The sequence below is a fragment of the Canis lupus genome, chromosome 8 (genome assembly GCF_048164855.1).
Source record: "Canis lupus baileyi chromosome 8, mCanLup2.hap1, whole genome shotgun sequence".
NCBI lineage: Eukaryota > Metazoa > Chordata > Mammalia > Carnivora > Canidae > Canis > Canis lupus.
In genome coordinates this window covers 65,772,584-65,787,775 of record NC_132845.1, presented here as the reverse complement: position 1 = coordinate 65,787,775, position 15,192 = coordinate 65,772,584, and the positions used below count along the sequence as shown (strand labels likewise).

Below are 15,192 nucleotides of genomic sequence, written 5' to 3'. Positions count from 1 at the left end.
TTTCCACCTCTCCAAGGAGATAGGCCTTGGCTTTTCATCTCCTTAATCAGACCTAGCACTCTCACCCAGGTCCTCCCTTGAGCCAGCATGGGCCCAGTCTTGTGCTTGTCCCCTGCCTGCCCTCAGTCACTGGCCTCTTGTGGCCCTGATCAAGTCTTATATGCCCTGTTTTTAAAATTCAAACTAACACCCAGAGCCCCACCCCGCCACTGCCTCGTTAATTCAGTGCAGAGATGGATGCAGAAGAGATCCATAGAAAGTGCTGAGAGCTTTTAGGAGGGGAGAGTTTTCAGGAGCAGGATACCTAAGATTGCCATGGCCAGCCGTACTGGAGGGGATTGGGGAAGGGGGAACTCGTGACAAGAACTTGGAGGCGGGGGGTCAGGAGGCATCATTTGTCACCGCAGCCCCAAGAGTTCCAGACTAGACATAATCTTTGACGTGGCCTGCTGAGGCCTGAGCTATGTCCCAGCCCCAGCGAGCCCGTCCTACAGGTGGAAAAGCGCGGTGAAATTAATCAGTAGGCTTCGAGCGCCGCGCAAAGGAAGCCAGAGGAGCTTCCCGTCCTGCGCGCAGGCTGGCGGAGCTCGAAGCCCAATCAGCGTCCAGCTGTGGGCGCGGCCGCCCGGCCCCAGGTCCGAGGGCGGTCGCGGGGCCCGGGGGCGGGGCCCGGGGGACGGGACGGGGCGGGCCTCCCTCCACGCGGGCGGGCGGGCCGGGCCGCCAGGTGGCGCCCTCCCGAGAGCCGGCCCTCGCCACGGCCCTCGCTTGGCCCCTGCGGGCCGCCGTCGCCGCGCTCGGCATTCCGCCGCCGTTCGGCTCCGCGGCGTCGGGCTCCCGCTGCCCTCGGTGGCGCCGCAGTCGCACAGCCGGGCGCCCGCCGGCCGGCGGCGGCGGCGATGGCCCCCTAAGCAGGCCCGAGCGGGAGCCGCAGGCGGGCGGGCGCCGGGGTCGGCGGGCAGAGGCCGGGTTGCGGCCTCTTTGTCTCGGCGGCGGCGGGCGCGCCCGCGGGGCCCGGGGCGGAAGTCCCGACGCGCTCCGGGCGCCCCGGGCCGCGGCGGCCGCACCATGAGCGACATCCGCCACTCGCTGCTGCGCCGCGACGCGCTGAGCGCTGCCAAGGAGGTGTTGTACCACCTGGACATCTACTTCAGCAGCCAGCTGCAGAGCGCGCCGCTGCCCATCGTGGACAAGGGCCCCGTGGAGCTGCTCGAGGAGTTCGTGTTCCAGGTGCCCAAGGAGCGCGGCGCGCAGCCCAAGGTGCGGCGGGCGTCCGCGAGAAGGAGACTCTCGCCCCCTCTTCCGCCCCTCGCGGTGACAAGCGTTTGCCAAGCACAGACCCTCTTCGTCTGAGCGGCTCCGTTCTCGCCCGTGGCCGGGCTCCTTCGCAGCAGCCCCAGCGCACCTGCTCTGGCTTCCTGAGCGTTGCTCAGCTGGGTGCGACAGCCCGGCCTCAGTGGTGCTGCGGGAAGAGACGTTAAAGGCCTGTAATCGAGTCTCAAACCTGTGTAGGTCGTCCTGAGCGCCCCAGGATGATGTAGAATTCCGTATGGTGACATCTGAGAGTAGCAGAGTTCTTCCCCCTGGGACTCGGGCTGTAGAGGAGTGAACAGTTCCCTGGGGAAAAGAGAGTCGTTCCTGTTTTCTTGCCTTAAGAATTCACGCGCAGGTTAAAGCTGAATTTCTTATCGCTTCTCTCCGATTTGTTTTACAGAGGTTGAATTCACTTCAGGAGCTCCAACTTCTCGAAATCATGTGCAATTACTTCCAGGAACAAACCAAGGACTCTGTCCGGCAGATTATTTTCTCATCCCTTTTCAGCCCCCAAGGGAATAAGGCTGATGACAGCCGGATGAGCTTGTTGGGAAAACTGGTCTCCATGGCAGTGGCTGTGTGTCGAATCCCAGTGTTGGAGTGTGCGGCCTCCTGGCTCCAGGTACTTCTCCAGAAATAGCCTTCTTCTCCTCCTCCTCCTCCTTTTTTTTTTTTTTTTTTTTTTAAGATTTTATTTATTCATGAGACAGAGAGAGAAAGGCAGAGACACAGACAGAGGGAGAAGCAGGCTCCCTGCAGGGAGCCTGATGTGGGACTGGATCCCAGGACTCCAGGATCAGGCCCTGGGAGGAAGGCAGGTGCTAACTGCTGAGCCACCCAGGGATCCCCGAAATAGCCTTCTTCTAAGAGTCTGAAGAGGAGTTTAGTGTCAGGAATTCTTCCCTTAATTGGGTTTCAGGTGAGGCTTTTCCTGTGTGTTATCTCCTTGCTGTCACTACCCTGTGTGCTGCTACCCTACATCTGCAGTTACATGCGGGTGGTAACCATTCCTGACAAAACCGTAGTTTGTAATGGTAAATGGATTTTAAAAGTAAAAAAAAAAGGTTCATCTTTTTTTCATTCTTTTCCTTAGCTGGAAATAAGGTAGTATTTTGAAAATAGTTATGCATGTTGTGGCCTTAAAGTTCAGTTTGTTTGTTTGTTTTTAAGATTTAATTTTTTTAAAATTTTATTTATTTATGATAGTCACACAGAGACAGAGAGAGGCAGAGACATAGGCAGAGGGAGAAGCAGGCTCCATGCAGGGAGCCCGACGTGGGATTCGATCCCAGGTCTCCAGGATCGCGCCCTGGGCCAAAGGCAGGTGCTAAACCGCTGCGCCACCCAGGGATCCCTGTTTTTAAGATTATTGTAAATCAAATTATATACAATTAGGTCAGTAAGCATGTGAATTGTTTTGCATTGTCCCGGGGTGACATTACAAAGATCATGGCTCTTCTAATGGTTATGGATGTCAGAGCCTTCTAGTGTGTTTTTAAATATCAAAGAATATCAGAAGATTTTGTGTTAGAGGGTATTTGAAAAGATTTTGTTTTGCTTTCTTTCTTTCTTTCTTTCTTTCTTTCTTTCTTTCTTTCTTTATTTATTTATTTATTTATTTATTTATTTATGATAGTCACACAGAGAGAGAGAGAGGCAGAGACACAGGCAGAGGGAGAAGCAGGCTCCATGCACCGGGAGCCCGACGTGGGATTCGATCCCGGGTTTCCAGGATCGCGCCCTGGGCCAAAGGCAGGCGCCAAACCGCTGCGCCACCCAGGGATCCCTTGTTTTGCTTTTTTTATTACTCAGAGTCTTTTCAAAAATTGGTAATTCACTTGGAGTAGTGATTAACTCAGAATTCGAATTAACATGATTCTCAACTAAGCTGACAGAATTTGCCATATCCATTTTCACAAACCTGCTTCATTCTCAAGTACTTGAAGTTATTTAGTGTTGGGTTTTGTTTCCCAATTAATGTAGACATTTTCCTTGAAAACTGTTTATTCTCACAACGTGGCTAGAAAGATACGTTGTCCTTTGTGGCACACAGGTAAGTCTTGGTGGAATCTGTACCTTAATTCTCACCAGTCCCATCTCAGGGGCATCTGAATTGATCGTGTGTGCTGTATTTAATGTCACAATTACCTCTATCCGCTGATCACCTAGTATAGTCAGGCTTAGCATCTTGTAATTCATCACATGATTTCCCATTTCTCTCTCCTGATGCTGTCGTGCTGGCTTTTTGGCAAAAAGCAGATGTCAGTGATAAGAAAGGGTCATAGTGGTTTGAATCAGGATTTGCCCCATCGAGGCAAGAGGCTGCAGCTTCCTGCTAGGGAAGGCGGGGGATGGTGGTTTGTGGTTGTGGGAGCAGATCTGAGCCTGAGGGAACAATCTGGCCTGCTGTCTCCTTGCAGCTTCCCCCCAGTAGGCCACCCTGGGGCCCTGGAACTGGAGCATCCTGAGCAGCTGTTGAATGTGGCAGTAGCTACAGATTGGCCCCTGAGTGGGAAGGAAAAAGGCAGGGGAGGGTGGTAAGGTAGGATTTGAAAATATTATGGAAATCTGTAAAGGAGGATCATAAGAGAGAGAGAGAAAGTGAGGAAGCATTGCTCTAGAATCACATGAGCATTCACAAACACTCGGCAAGCTCTTTCAAGTGGTAGCAACTGTTCATTTCTACCTTTGGAGTCTCACCTATAGGGTCACAAAAGTTATCATTTCCTCACCTGAAGTTAGAAGCGATCTTTCCTAAGTGAACTTCAGAGCAAGAGTCAGCAGGCCTTTTATGGAAAGGGTAAGACAATAAATATTTTAGGCTCTGTGGATCATATGGTCTGTGTCAAAACCAGTCAGCTCTGCCTTTGTAGTGTAGGAGCAGCCTTACACAATAGCAAACAGATGAGCAGATCCATGTTTCAGCAGAAGTTTATTTACAGCAACAGGTATCAGGATGGATTTGGTCTGTGGGCTTAGGTTGGCTGAGCTCTATGTCAAGTAAGCTCTGAACATCTTTTTGCCCCCCTCTTGGAAAGTGATTTTCCCAGGTGTGATGGTCTCCACCACATGTACATAGTTGTCTACTAGCTCATGACACTTGTAGTTATGTGGACTGTGGCTTCTTTCCAGCGGACGCCTGTGGTCTACTGTGTGAGGTTAGCCAGGGCCCTCGTGGATGACTACTGCTGTCTGGTGCCGGGATCCGTGCAGACGCTGAAGCAGATACTCAGTGCCAGCCCTCGCTTCTGCTGCCAGTTCATAACTTCTGTCACCGCACTGTATGACCTGTCATCAGGTAAATTTGAAACAGGCTGTGGCTGTTAAAGCAGCTCAGTTGATTGTCATTTTTATTTCCACCAAACACCTAGGCAAAATGTCCAGTAGAAGTGTTGGCTTTTTTTTTCCCTCTGAAATGTGTGTTTTCTTTTAGGCTGAAAAGCGAAAGGAAGGGACCACCTGGACTTCTGGAATTTGCCAGCAGGGAGCTTTCCTTAGTGACTCCCACTTGCCAAACTCAGTAATGGTCCGAGCAGACAGCCTAAAAATGCTGGCGACTACAAAAAAAAAAAAAAAAAAAAAAATGCTGGCGAATGATGTCTGGGGAAGACATGGCTCTCTCCCTGGATGACTTGCTTTTTCTGATCCATCACTTTTTATTTTAGAAAATATCAAAACTTCGCAAAGTGGCAAGATTATTATAAGTTTGCAAGACTCTCACCTAGATTCATCACTTGTTAACGCTTACCATGTTCTCTCTTTCCCTTCCTCTCTTTCTCTCCCCCTCTCTCACACATACTTGAAAGTGTTTGGTTTTCCTGAATTTTTGAGAGTTTGTTACCAATGTCATATATCAAGGACTTAAGCACATATGTATCTCTCTTGCAAAAATGAGCATTCCCTTAGTAACCATGATACCATTATCACACCTAAGAGATTAAATATGGAGGGAATACCATTATCTCTTATATAGACCAGATTCAGATTTCCCTAATTATCTCAATAATGTCTTTTATAGCCCTGCTGCCCCTTGAAGGGTCAGGAGAATTCAGGATCCCATCAGGGTTCATACATTATACATAGTTGTTATGTCACTTTGGTCTTTTTAAATCTTGAACAGATAAAGCATTAAAAAAATTTTCTTATGACATTGATGTTTTTGAAGAGCTCAGGCCAGTTGTTTTGCAGAATGTCCCTCAATTTAGATTATCTGATGTTTCCTTATGTAAAATTTGGGTTAAACATTTTTGGCAACAATCCTGCCTAGGTGTCCTGGGCATATTGTACTGGGAGGCATGTGTGGCACTTCTACTGTGGTGACATTTTTTTTTTCTTTTTTCTTTTTTTTCCGTGGTGACATTTTTAAAGCTTTCTTAGGAAGATGCCTGGCGAAGTCCTTAGGCAGCCAGTAGATGGCATTTGACTTCAACTGGGAGAAGCCCTTGTCCCCATCCCTGTCCAGCATCAGAGCACTCTAGTCAGGTCTTTTTTGCAGGCTCCCAATAAAACCAATACAGGTTGACTAGCTCTGGTTGAATTAGAACGGGAGTCTCAGACCTACACTGACTAGGCTCTGCTGTGTACTTACCTCCCCCAGAGGTGGGTTCTAAGGAACATGGATTGACAAGGTTTCATGAAGCACTGCATCCTTTCACATCTGTGTCCTTGTGTGAACCCCACAGTCCATTTGGCCCGTGGGCAGGGACTCTGGGCCTGGATTTCCACATGGGGAGGTTTCAGACCTCACCACGGTAGGCACTTTTTCTGCAGAGCCAGACTCAAAGCCTGCATTTCTATTTCAGATTCCTCCTTTGCCCTCGGTTCTTGCCGCTCAGAGGGCTGACAGATAGTCTCTTATTCTGGTCTGATGGCTAAATCAGCAGCAGGAGAGCCTTCAACATTTCCAGTTTTGTTCAGTCCAGCAGCACCATGATTATATTTGTCCTTTTGTACTTTTTTTCTTTTCTTTTTTTTTTTTTTTAATTTTTATTCATTTATGATAGTCATAGAGAGAGAGAGGCAGAGACACAGGCAGAGGGAGAAGCAGGCCCCATGCACTGGGGGCCCAATGTGGGACTCGATCCCGGGTCACCAGGATCGTGCCCTGGGCCAAAGGCAGGCGCCAAACCACTGCACCACCCAGGCATCCCTTTTTGTACTTTTTTTCCCCTTACTGTTCAATTTTTTAGTTCTCTTAAGAAAGTCCGTGTGGTCAGTATGAACACTGAAGTGCGTGTCATAGTCATGTGTACTTTTAAACTGTCACTGTCCCAGTGGTGTGCCCCTGGGCTGGGAGGCAGGTCTTGTGAGCAGTACCCTGCTGCTAGAGTGGGCTTTTCCCTGGCACTCTTCTGTAAAGGCTTCCTCAGAGCTGTTAATAGCTGGGAACAGTAGTTAGGCCCTTTGTTTTCCCAAAGGAAAGATTTAATTAAACCATTGTACAGCATCATGGTTGCTTTTCCAAGCCATCCATTATTCCAGACCAACAAGGATGGGAATTGCCCTTCACATCGGGGACAGATTAGACAGTGTGGAAAAGGAAGTCATGTTTAGAGAATACCAGCATTCTAGAATGGATATGAGACATGGTATTTTTCTCTTAAGCCAGTTCGCCAGTCTAACGTGTTGGTGATTGTTTTGCAACCATTGTATGGAGGTCTGATCAGCATACAAAAAGCTGTACATCTTTAATGTATCCAACTTGGTGAGTTTGGAGATAGGGAGGTCACCAGGCACACAGTGGTGGCCCTAGAGGAGGGACTGGAGTCCACAGTCGGAATGGTGACTGATGCTGCTCTTGGGAGCTTCTGGTAACAGGAGAGCATTCCTGGGCCATCTGTACCTTCAAAACTACAAGGTGGAAGAAGCTCACCTAAGGAGACAGAACCTCCTCTCGCCAGAATGGTGCAGAGAACTTGCGTCTTTGAGTAGGAAGGTCATGGAGGTAACTTGTAACTTGCTCAAGTACACTCACTCACTCTATGCACCGGGCACAAACGTACACACAGCTTTCAGGCTCTTAGAGATGCCTCGGCTTAGATGTGTGTGGGTGTCGGGGGGTGGTAGTGTGCTGGACGAGTAGGTATGAGACTGGCATTCATCAGACAGAAACCTCTCAAGGGGTCAAGGGGCCAGACACAGGGTCTCCAACTGCTTATCGTGCCAAGTGAAGGAGGACAACTGCTACCTATTGTCCTCATTTATATAACAAAGGCAGGGTGAGGTTGAACACATGAGTAGGTAGGCATGATCTCTGGAAGAAGGGGCATGTCTCTGGAGGAGGAGTCTCGGTCAATATGTGTCTCACCCCACACTCTCCTGTCTCTTACTTGGCTTTGGCCTCAGCATCCTGGAAGTAACCCTGTCACCCTTAGCTCTGCATGAGCTGAGGGCTGCACAGCTCCAGAGACAGGGGGCTGGGGACCCATTCCCATGCTCACAGACAAGGGCGTTGTGTGCCACTCCCAGGATGGGCAGTGCAGCTGAGTGGTTCAGAGCCAAGCCATCTAGGCCCAGATCTGGGCCCACCACACACTTCTAATGAGTCCCAGGGGAGGGACTTGATATCACCAAGCCTCCTCCTTCCTATAATAGGTGGGTTATGTGAGGAGTGAGTTAATCTGTGTAAAGGATGTAGACTGGGGCCTAGAAAATAGTAAACCCAAAATAAAAGTCAGCATTTATTTTAATTATTGTTTTCTGTCTAGGCTGTAGAATGTGCCAGGTCCAGGGTCACAGGAGGTCAGTCTTCACTTAGACAAGGATTCCAGATTTGGGGCTTAGATGGTTCTTGGTGGCTGACTGACCCCTCACCACTCTCAGAGCTGCTCTGAGCAGAGGCCACTGTAGCCGTCACTGCCACAGAGGAGCCACCTGCCCAGGGACAAACCCTACTCTCTGGAAGGGGCTGAGGTGTGGTAGCAGTTTGGGATATAAAGAGTGTGGGAGTTTATTTAAATTGACCCATGGGACAAATTAAGGCATGATGGAGTTCTAGGTAATTGTTTATTTAACAAATAGGTTGTTGAGCCCACTGTGGCTAGACAGTCCTGGCTCTGACTAAGATGAGAGTCCCAGCCCTCAAGGTGTTGGGTGTTCTGGGAAAGGGGGTGGAAGATAGGTAAACAAAGGTAAATGAAACGCGTAGTCTGTGGGTCAGGTGCTGCATACTGTGCCCTCAGGCCCATCTCCCTGACATCTGCCTCTGTCATGGGGGCTGCAGACACTTCTGACTTAAAGCCTTTCTGTTGGCAGATGACCTCATCCCACCATTGGATTTGCTCGAAATGATTGTCAGCTGGATTTTTGAGGACCCAAGGTTGATTCTCATCACTTTTTTAAATACTCCGATTGCTGCCAATCTCCCCATAGGATTTTTAGAGCTCACCCCACTCACTGGATTGATCCGCTGGTGTGTGAAGGCCCCTCTGGCTTATAAAAGGAAGAAGAAGCCCTCCTTATCTAATGGCCACGTCACTCCCAAAGTTCCAAAGGACTCTGGAGGGATGGACAGAGACTCCCACCTCTTGTACTCAAAACTCCACCTCAGCGTCCTGCAGGTCCTTATGGTGGTCCAGGTGCACTTAACTGAGAAGAATCTGTATGGGCGCCTGGGGCTCATCCTGTTTGACCACATGGTCCCCCTGGTAGAGGAGATTAACAGGCTGGCGGATGAACTGAACCCCCTCAACGCCTCCCAGGAGATCGAGCTCTCCCTGGATCGGCTGGCGCAGGCTCTGCAAGTAGCCATGGCTTCCGGGGCCCTGCTGTGCACGAGAGGTGGGTGACTCCCTGGCCTGGGCCCTCCGGGGGGCAGGGCTGCCACCAACCCCTGCCAGAAGGAAGACAGGGAGTTCTGGACACGCATCATCCTCTGCTCTTTCAGGACTCCTTTCCTCTTAGCACAGGATACCAGGGCAAAGTCACAGAGCGTGCCCAGGGAGAACACTGGCCATGCAGTCTGTGTCTCTCCCAGTCCCTTTGCCCAGGACCCGGGACTCCTTAAGAATCAGAATAACACCTTACCGGGCAGCCCCGGTGGCACAGCGGTTTAGTGCCGCCTGCAGCCCAGGGCGAGATTCTGGAGACCCTGGATCGAGTCCCACGTCAGGCTCTCTGCAAGGAGCCTGCTTCTCCCTCTGCCTGTGTCTCTGCCTCTCTCTCTCTCCCTGCATCTTTATGAATAAATAAATAAAACCTTAAAAAAAAAACAAAACACCTTACCATCTTTCCTGGTAGAAAATCTTTTCTTTTTTGTTAAAGATTTTATTTATTTATTTATTTATTTATTCATTCATTCATTCATTCATTCATTCATTTGACAACACAAGCAGAGGGAGAGGGAGAAGCAGGCTCCCCGCTGAACAAGGAGCCTGACATAGGGCTCAATCCCAGGACCCCAGGATCATGACCTGAGCCAAAGGCAGATGTTTAACTGACTGAGCCTTTCAGGTGCCCTGAACCTTTTCCTTTTTTGCAGTACATAGTACACAGGTTCAATCAAGTGCATGAAGCATTTCCAGCACCTGTTTCCAGGGTCCATAATTCTCTGGCACTTCAGTGCTAGAGCGCTCCCCGTGTCTCATTGCACCTGTGCTTTAGTGACTGTGAGCTCCCAGATGTTGCCAATGGCCCCAGACGGCAGGCACTCTGATGCGTGATGCTGATGCGTTTGAGCATCTGATCTGCTCAGTGAGAGCCCCGCCTCTGGGCCTTTTCACAGCCATGGTTGTGAAAACCATGGTTCCTGGTAGACCTGCCCCCCTTCCTGAGTCATGTATTCTGTTTGGACCTAATTTTTGTTTTTATTTTTTAAGATTTTATTTATTTAGCCATGAGAGACGCAGAGAGAGAGGCAGAGACACAAGCAGAGGGATAATCAGGTTCCATGCAGGGAAGCCAATGTGGGACTCGATCCCGGGTGTCCAGGATCAGGCCCTGGGCTGAAGGCAACACTAAACCGCTGAGCCACTGGGCTGCCCTGGACCTAGTTGTTAAAGCAAGAATTGAAGGAAGAGAGAACATTGTTTCTAAGGGACGTTAGGAAAATATAGTTAAGGCACTATTGCTGTCTTGTCAACATCCTTGAAAAGAACTCAGTGAACATTTATTTCATCTTGTCTCCAGTCTGTTCCTTATGATATATTTCCTTGATTTCAGATGACCTGAGAACCTTGTGCTCCAGGCTGCCCCATAATAAGTAAGTGCCCTCTCAAAGACTTCGGGCTGGGCTGGGCTTCGGGTGGACCCCTCGTCCTGGCCTCCTTGGGTAGAGTTGGTCTGTAGGGTCTAGAGCATCTGTATGTAAGGAGCCCCCTAAGGATCTAATGATGAGTGGGAGGTATGATAGCATGACCCACATGAGAGAAAGCCCAAGTGGAGAGTAAATCAAACAGATAAAGCCACCTTGCCTGGGAGTCAAGGAAAGAAACAAGAGTAAGCTCAGAGTCATTTATCCCTCACTAAATTAGCATATGTGTTTCCTGGTGACTTTTGATGTTTGTGCACACATATTGTTGGTGACAATGTGGGTGGCACAGGCCTTTGGTAACCACTGCAGAGCCATGGCCCCAGGGCATAGCATGTCGGTTAGGCTTTGTTGATGGGTGACCCTGAGTGGGTTATGAGCATGGTTCTAACTGGTTTTCTCTGATGCTTGGGCAATAGCTCTGCCTGTCTGTGAGCCTCCGTTTCCGCCCTTGTAAAACTGGGGGACAGTTTTCCTCTGTCATAGGGTCGTAGTGAGGATTAAATGAGGTGGTATTTGTAACCTTCCAGCCTAGTCCCCGGCATGTGGGATTCTGACCTTAAATGGTGCTTATTGTCATCATTTGAGGGAAGCAATAGGAATAGTGGGGAGGAGTCCAGGCTAGCTGCTTGCTCTCTGTATGACCGTGGGCAAGTTCCATATCTTCCACTGCCTTGTTTTGTCTGCAAAATCAAGAAAATAATAATATCTGCTTCATCCCCTGCCTCTCTCGCCCCACCCAGAGGATTTTGTGAGGATTAAAGTAGAAACACAGCACTTAGGATAGTACTTGGTGTGTAGCGTCTAAGAAGTATTAGCTGCTGTGCAGCATACTATTATTTTCATAATGTGGGAATGTCACTTAATCTAATTAATTTCCTCCGGACTCTAAGAAGCAAAAGCTGTATGTGCAAAACTGTTTCAGGCAAATGCAGTATTAGTAGCAAAAAACTGGAAGCAACCTCATGGCCCTCAAGTATGGGGATACTTAGTAAGTTAGTAGTGATACATCAAAAGAATAGAAATTATGTATCCACTAAAAATAGTAATTGTGACACGGAGGTGAGAAAGCATCTGTAGCTGAGGGCACAGCTCTATCCTGCACAGGGACAGAAGACAATCCAGTGATGTTGGTAGGATTACTAACATCCTTTCTTCAGAGGGTCACGTTGGCCTTTATCAGGGACAGAGGCACTGGGGCTCCAGGGCTGGCATTGGCCAGCAGTGTGGACAGAGTGGGAGCCAGCTACCAGACTCCACCACAGTAGGGGTGCTTCCAGCTGCCCAGGGTCTGGCCCACCAACTCTGCTGGGTCAGTGAGTCTGGGCACATGTAGTGGGCTGATAACACACATAACTGGAGGCCAGAGAGTTGGCCAGGTGCCAGCTTGTGGGCTGACAGCAAGAGTAGTTGCTGCCCAGGGACTGGGTGCTCCTGTGTGCTTAGGGATCTTGGTACCAGGCCCTGCTGTGGGAAGGTGGCTTTGATCAGGTGTCTGGGCAGATACAAGAACCAAATAGGTGGAGTGCGCTGGCTCCCAGTGGAACAAAATGATCCTGCTCAACAGAATGGACGCCTGTCCCTCAGGAGCCCACACTGTTCCTTTACCCCCCCGCCCGGGGCTCTAGGAAAATCACCTGGCATCTGATGAGTGTGTTAGTATAAGTGGGCATCTTTCTGCTCCTCTTGCAGTAATCTCTTAGTAATATTTCACTTCTTTGTGCTCAGCCATTGTTTAGTGTGAATGTTTCAGGGCGTCAACGCAGTGATTGGGTGTAGATCCCTTATTTTCTGAGCAGTGTAGCTACTGGTCCCCATTGGAATCCCAGTGGAACTTCCTCACACCCTCTGTTGGGCCCTGCCCTCCTGACACGTGTGTCCCAAAACCCAACCTCCCAGGGCAGCCTGGCATTAGTGTGGGGAAGGACAGGACGTGTGGTCACTTGGAAAACTTCTCTGACTTCAGGTAGTCTCTGTTCTTTTTATTGCTTTCTGAAGAGACTGGAAATTTCTTGAAACTCCTTTTGTCTCTGGCAGGGTATGTAGGTTCAAACAAACATAGGACTTACATTTTGCTTCTGTAATACCCTCCTTAGGTTTATTTCTGTGTTTGCTTATTTTGAGTGAATTTCTCATCCCAGGTTATAGAAAAATAGTAACATAAATGAAAAGGGGCTCCAAAGAGTTTTGGGCCGTGAGAGGGCAGCAGCTTTCTTCGTGCCTTCAGTTAATCTTTTGAGCCCCTCCTGTGGGCACCAGGCTTTGTACTGGGGGGGAAGAGGTCAGTCTGCAGAAGGCTTAGCTCCCACCCTCAGAGCTCCAGGTAGGCATCGACAGGAGCCAGGGCCAAGTGCCTGGGGTTGTTCCTGGACCAAGCAACACAGGTTGCAGAGAAGGTATGGCAGGTATGACTTCGTGGGATGAGGAAGTCCTGAGGGTAAATGATGGGTATGAACAGGACCAGGCAGACAGATCTGGTGATGTGGAGAGACCAGCTTAGATGCTGTGGAGATTAGAAACCAGCTCAAGCCATGGCCCTGGGGTGTGGCCAGAAGAGCAAGAGCAGAGCCATAGTGTCCGTAGCTGAGGCCAGGGAGGGAGGGGAGAGGCAGGGCTGGGAAAGGAGACCTCGGTCCTAAAGAGGAAAGGGCCCAAGGGACCGAGAAGTTTCTCTGATTAAGGCGTGATTGGGTATTTGGGATGGACTGCAGGACGTGGGTGCACTAAGGCCTGGGAGGGCTGTCAGTGGTGGGAAAGGTAGGAATCTCTGCTGATCTTTCTGGGAGGGAATGTAGGGGTTTGTCAAGGATGAGACCAATCAGAGAGAACTCTTCAGGGAGTTTCAAAAGGGACCAGTATTGGAAACTGAGAGGGATACCAGAAGGGAGGCCAAGCCTGTGGATATTCCAAACCACAGAGGGGTGGGGGGGCACAGGCCCGAGAAGGTGCCTGGCACCCCCGGCTTGGAGCAGTTGTGGGTGGAAGGGAGGAGTGACAGGGTCATGAGGTGGTTTGTGGAGACCCAGAGGTGGTATGATGTGTAGGGCTGGAGTGTGGGTGCAGACGACTGTCACCCCTGCAGTGAAGAAGCAAGTAAAGAGGAGGGTTGGAAGCTCTGCAGAGAGGGAAAGGGTAAGGGCCGGGTCCAGGCCTGCGCCATCAGGAGGGCAGGGCCCTATACCATGCTCACATGAGAGTCTCTGGAAGGCCAGCTTTCACGTGGCTGTGCTTGGAATTTGGCAGGGACTCAATCATGACGAGTGACGCTGAGAACACTGTGGCCTGCCATCCTACTTGCTGCGGTGTCTGGGTCATGACCTCTTAACTGTAGACATTTGGGGGTGAAGCAGAGGTGTAGGGGTGCCCAGGCCACCACACTGAAGCTGTGCTCAGAGCGTCCTGAGGCTGTAAGCCTGAGTGCAGACCCTTCCTCCACAGTCCTGCCACTGGAGCCCTTGGGCACCTGCCATGTGGTTTCCTCAGGTCCCTCCCTCTCTGTTGTTGCCACAAGATCCTGCTTTTCCTATTGCCAGCTGCTCCTCTCTCCTCTGTCCGGGACCAATTTCAATCCTGCCACCCCCAGGTCATCCATAGCCACAAGCCACCCCTATTCTACCCCAGGTTGACAGATTTCCCCCTCTGGAAACCGCATGTTCTGTGCCTATGTGGGGCACCTCTCCTGGTGCATGTGTGAGGCCCCACCGTGCCCAGGCCTTCTCTACCGTCCTCAGGGTGCTGCCTCCACAAGTAGACAGGCCAGCCCAGTCACCCCGGCCTAACCCTTGTGCTTGTATTTGCAGCCTGCTCCAGCTGGTGATCTCGGGCCCTGTGCAGCAAACACCACATGCGGCGCTCCCCCCAGGCTTCTACCCCCACATCCACACGCCCCCGCTGGGCTACGGGGCCGTGCCGGCCCACCCTGCCGCCCATCCCGCCCTGCCCACACACCCAGGGCACACCTTCATCTCGGGCATGACATTCCCGTTCAGGCCCATTCGCTAGGCCGATCCCGTGTGCAACTGAGGGGCAGTGTGCCTTCTGTGTGGGCCAGAGGAAGCCTTTCAGAGAAGTGGGCAGCCATCCCGCAGAAGAGGACCTCGTGGGAGCAGGCGGTGGCCCCTCGTTGCCCCGGCAGGACTGTCTTGGTGCGGAAGTTGTGCAGCGTTGCAGTCGGGGGGCCTCCCGTGGGGTCACATTTGCAGAAGTCCACGTGGGATCGATGAAAGGAGGAGTGGGCAGCGCCTGATGAGGGCTTGGGCGGCCTGCGGACACACCGACTCCACAAGCCAGTATCTGTGTGTCGTTTCAGACATGCAGGGAGCCCGTGCTGCCCCGAGCACAGCTGTGATGAGCAGCATTTGCAAGGCCCTTTGGCATCTCCGTACGTGAATGTGACAGGGCCCCTGCCACCCGGGTTCCCGGGGAGCTCCGTGAGCTCGAGGCTGGGCCTGGGCGCTTGGCGCTAGCTGGGGAACTGGGCAGGGACCTGCAAGAGGACCGCCCGTCCCCGCCGAGGAGCTCCTCTGTTTTATCGGGGTCTAAATTTTCCTTTCATATGTTCAAATAAATTTTTTCTAAACAGCTTTATAGACTTTATGGACTATATTTTTAAAATGTAGTCATTATGAATG

The 15,192-nt window shown here is 50.8% G+C and overlaps 1 protein-coding gene across 3 annotated transcripts; it reads left to right on the top strand.

Moving 5' to 3' along the window:
• The first annotated feature begins 1,002 nt into the window (after nucleotides 1–1,002).
• INTS15 (integrator complex subunit 15) lies at nucleotides 1,003–15,144 on the top strand. Of its 3 annotated transcripts, none has more exons than XM_072836948.1 (6): nucleotides 1,003–1,230; nucleotides 1,715–1,936; nucleotides 4,447–4,612; nucleotides 8,569–9,093; nucleotides 10,474–10,513; nucleotides 14,362–15,144. In XM_072836948.1, the coding sequence occupies exons 1-6, from the start codon at nucleotides 1,069–1,071 to the stop codon at nucleotides 14,561–14,563; spliced, it is 1,317 nt and encodes a 438-aa protein (XP_072693049.1). In that variant the 5' UTR covers nucleotides 1,003–1,068; the 3' UTR covers nucleotides 14,564–15,144. The 3 variants fall into 3 exon arrangements, with proteins under 3 accessions (XP_072693049.1, XP_072693047.1, XP_072693050.1); XM_072836946.1 differs by having other exon boundaries at nucleotides 1,005–1,260; XM_072836949.1 differs by lacking the exon at nucleotides 1,003–1,230 and adding an exon at nucleotides 1,323–1,508.
• The last annotated feature ends 48 nt before the right edge of the window (nucleotides 15,145–15,192 follow it).